This window comes from Triticum aestivum, chromosome 4D, assembly GCF_018294505.1.
Source record: "Triticum aestivum cultivar Chinese Spring chromosome 4D, IWGSC CS RefSeq v2.1, whole genome shotgun sequence".
Classification (NCBI taxonomy): domain Eukaryota; kingdom Viridiplantae; phylum Streptophyta; class Magnoliopsida; order Poales; family Poaceae; genus Triticum; species Triticum aestivum.
In genome coordinates, this window is record NC_057805.1 from 210,181,185 (window position 1) to 210,185,206 (window position 4,022).

The 4,022-nt window shown below is 43.9% G+C and overlaps 1 protein-coding gene across 2 annotated transcripts; it reads left to right on the plus strand.

The window, feature by feature from the left end:
• Positions 1 to 1,230: 1,230 nt before the first annotated feature.
• LOC123097294 (uncharacterized) lies at positions 1,231 to 3,723 on the plus strand. 2 transcript variants are annotated; one of them, XM_044518997.1, is made up of 4 exons: positions 1,231 to 1,620; positions 2,488 to 2,631; positions 2,727 to 2,857; positions 3,067 to 3,723. In XM_044518997.1, exons 2-4 carry the CDS (start codon positions 2,553 to 2,555, stop codon positions 3,247 to 3,249), a joined length of 393 nt encoding a protein of 130 aa, XP_044374932.1. In that variant the 5' UTR covers positions 1,231 to 1,620; positions 2,488 to 2,552; the 3' UTR covers positions 3,250 to 3,723. The 2 variants fall into 2 exon arrangements, with proteins under 2 accessions (XP_044374932.1, XP_044374931.1); XM_044518996.1 differs by having other exon boundaries at positions 1,233 to 1,620; positions 2,459 to 2,631.
• The last annotated feature ends 299 nt before the right edge of the window (positions 3,724 to 4,022 follow it).

Consider the following 4,022-nt stretch of genomic DNA (forward strand, 5'->3'; position numbering starts at 1 on the left):
AGTCCCGAGCTATACCGCGTGGTATGGTCCGACAAGTTCAAGCCCAAGCTTCCGCCATGCTACGATGGCAGCGCCGACTGAGGGAGTCCTGGATTAAGGGGTCCTCGGGCATCCGGGCTATGTGACGTGGGCCGGACTAATGGGCCATGAAGATACAAGACAGAAGATTTCTTCCCGTGTCTGGATGGGATTCTCCTTTGCGTGGAAGGCAAGCTTGGCGTTCGGATATGAAGATTCCTTCCTCTGTAAACCGACTCTGTACAACCCTAGGCCCCTCCGGTGTCTATATAAACCAGAGGGTTTAGTCCGTAGAGGTAATCATAATCATACATGCTAGACATCTAGGGTTTAGCCATTATGATATCGAGGTAAATCAACTCTTGTAAACCCCATATTCATCCAAGATAATCAAGCCGGAAGTAGGGTATTACTTCCATCAAGAGGGCCCGAACCTGGGTAAATATCGTGTCCCTGTCTCCTGTTACCTTCGATCCTTAGACACACAGTTCGGGACCACCTACCCGGGATCTGTCGGTTTTGACACCGACATTGGTGCTTTCATTGAGAGTTCCGCTGTGTCATCGTCAGAAGGTTCGATGGCTCCATCAGTCATCTACAACAATGCTGCCCTGAGGGAGGTCTTTCTCCCCGGCCAGATCTTTGTGTTCAGCGGCTTCGCACTGCGGGCCAACTCGCTTGGCCATCTAGAGCAGATCGACAGGTAAGCCCAGGTCACCAGATTGGTTTTGGAAATCTGGATTATGTCGCTGATATCCAAGGAGATTTGATCTTCCAAGGGTTCGCGACCCCAACCTTTGGCCTTAGATCCGGAGCGCATCACCAAGTCCGAAGACAGGATTTCCGAGCCCGCCAGACTCTTTGCGGCTATTGAGCCTTGTACGGGAGAGCCGGAGGAAGTAGCGTCACCAGCAATCATCATGAAGCCGGACTCTTCTCCGAACACTGGCTCCGAACCCTCGGAGTCAGCATCGTGCGAGCTCGGCCAAGGAGTTTCCTTCCTGCCGTACTCCACACACTCTCTTCCCCCTGGCCAAACCTCGCCTTTAAGAGGGGAGCGACTAGTATAGAAAAACATCCAAGGGTAAAAAAATAGAAAAAAACAATCTGAGCCATCAATTCCGGGATGGGTGGTCCAGATTGTAGTGGAGGGAACTGAGAGCACACGTGCTAGATTCTTTGCACAAAAGCCCCCCACTTGTACTAGTTTTGCTTTCATAATCTCCTTCTTCCTTCTTACGATAGCAGCAGCACAACCCCAAATCCCCCAATCTAGCTTGACCGCCAGCCGACTCCAGGACCAATCCGCTCGCTTATCGTTCGCCGACCGTGGCGGAGGTCCAGATCCGGTGCCTAGCTGGGCGAGTACGACCAGTAGAGGTGCCGTTCCAGCTCTTGGTCGTCTCGACGCGGTCGGTGCTGCCCCGGCGGGTCTCGCCCTGTTCCAAGCCGCACTTGAGGGTACTCTGCTCGGCATTCAGAGGTCGACCTCGCCTCGTACTTTTTCCTACCCCAATCCGTCATTCTCCACAGTTTCCCCCTACTCATGTGCGGCTAGCTCGGCCACCCACCGACGCTAGAGAAGAAAACTCGGGTCTTAAGGTATGCTATCTGCTGAAGCTGCTACCAATTTCAGATTTCTAGAGCATTTTACTTAGGAAGTACTCCTTCGTTCAGATGTGACTACGACTGTCCATATCATGTGCATAATATTTTCGTTCATAGTTATTTACTTGAGTTCTTCCAGTCAAAAAAGCACTCTCACTTTAAATTTGTGCTGGGAGCATATGTTGGATTGCTGTTGAACACTTTATAATTTTGTTTGTTTTCATCAAGGTATCCTCTAGGAGGAGATTTAGAAATTCTGGATCTTTGGAAATGATATGAATGGCTGCATTTCAAATTTTAAACATATGGACATATAGTGTAGATGATATAATTTGATTGTGAGTAGCAGTAGCTTGGAAGCTTAAAATTGTTTTTGAGCAAAGGCTATATTCAGCTAGATATGCCTGAACACTACAGTAGCTAACCTGCTAGCGGCACACTATGTTATACATAGAGAGAGCTAAAGGAAATGGCCCAGGACAGAAAATCTATTCATGCAACAGAATAGCTATATTGCCAACATATATGCTTACAACTTTTCGTTCGAGCTAAAAATCACCTGTGATACATGTCAAGTTAGTACTTTTCTGAGCCAATTTCAGTTAGTTGGGAGAGACCTTTATTCAATGTTCATTTTCCATAACAAGAAACAGAAATTCTGTCAACTTAGCGGACACTATACATGAGAAAAAACTAATCTCACATACTGCCTATTAAAGTATTTGAACGTGAAGTGCTTGCTGGAACAAGACTGGAATGTATTACACACTTGCAAATATGTGGCACTTCATTGATTTCTGGGAGTTGACTATCTATTTGGATTTTGACGTAGATTAATCCCGTTCTCGGTGTGATGGATAGATCGGAGCTTGTCGACTAGTGCTAAGCTCGGCTCCCGTTGTTCTGCTATTGCATCTCGATCTTAAATGGATGGAAGTAGTGCAACGTCGCCTTTAGGGCAGTCTACAGTTCCAATAATCGCAAACTGTGTACCAACATTATCAGGTGAGAACACACAATCCAAAAAGGCAAGAGTATCTCGTCATGAACTAATATTCTGTTAATCCCTGCTTTGATGTTTGCCGAAATTTTATTTGCAGCCGTGGAATCGGTCAACAGTGCTCAAAATCAAGATTTCAGCGATGCCACCTCATTTGCAGAGATTAATTCCCCAATGCTTCTCATTAATGAATCTAGTACACCGAAGAAGAAACAATCCTTCTCTCAAGAGGTACGCACACTGGACACAACTTGTAATACTCGTTAAATGGCGTTGAATAAGGCCAATAGTAGCTGAATTTTGTCTGTTTCGAAATATATTACTTGTTATGATAGAAAATGAGATCTCATTAGTGAAAAGCATGTAGTCTTTACAAGTAAATACGATATCACATTTTTCATCCAAGGTCACTGGTACTAACCTTGCAATTGATGTTCCAGGGTTCTTTGTACAAACCCCAGTGTGACGAGGAACTGAAGCCCAAAGTAGGGATGATATTTGATGACATTGGCTCGGTACTAGAATTTTACAGGACATATGCTCACAATGTCGGATTCGGTGTACGTCTCGGACAACAAAGGGTCGTCAATAATGTGCTTAAGTGGAAGAGCTCTTTTCAGTAAAAAAGTTTGTGTTCATCTCTTTCTTAGTTCAGTTGTGGCAAATGGCGTATGAAGCTGGACATAAGGACTTCCTCTCTTCTCAATATATGATGTTTGATATATGTTTCTAACAAACTTATTTAATTGGTATGCTTAACTAGGTGGATTGAACTGATGAAGTTTATACAGAGTCGCCTTAAAAAAAGGTCTATATAGAATCCATGGAGGTGGTCGTCTATTCCAGGAGATGAAGCTCGATTAGCAAGAGGCACTAAAATATAAGGCAAGATCATAGATCTTTTCTAGCATCCATCAGTCCTTAATACTTCGTTTTCCTGGAAATGTACTAAAAATGATCTATGTATGCCTCTTGTGTTGTGTTCCCATGTACTCGAGTACTCAAATGCTTGTTGAGATATAATGTACCATCAGTCCTTAACACGCTGTCTGCCTGGGAATGTACTAAATAAGATATACGTATGCCTTTTGTGTTGAGTTCTCATGTACTCTGTTGAGCGTGCACCTCAGTCCTTTATTTTCTCATCCACTCAGGTTGACATGTACGGTTCATGTAGTTCTGCTCGATATTGGATGGTTTAATTTTCTCATGCACTCAATTTTTTTCATATATGTTGGTTTTTTGTGACAAACATGTTCAACTCTCTTGAAAAATTAGGACTTCAATGTGCATGGATCTCATGCAGCAAATATTTGCAAAGATTCTATATCCAACTAAGAGGAGAAGGTAGTGACCATTGTGCATATATGAAAATAAACTTATTTTACAAAGACCT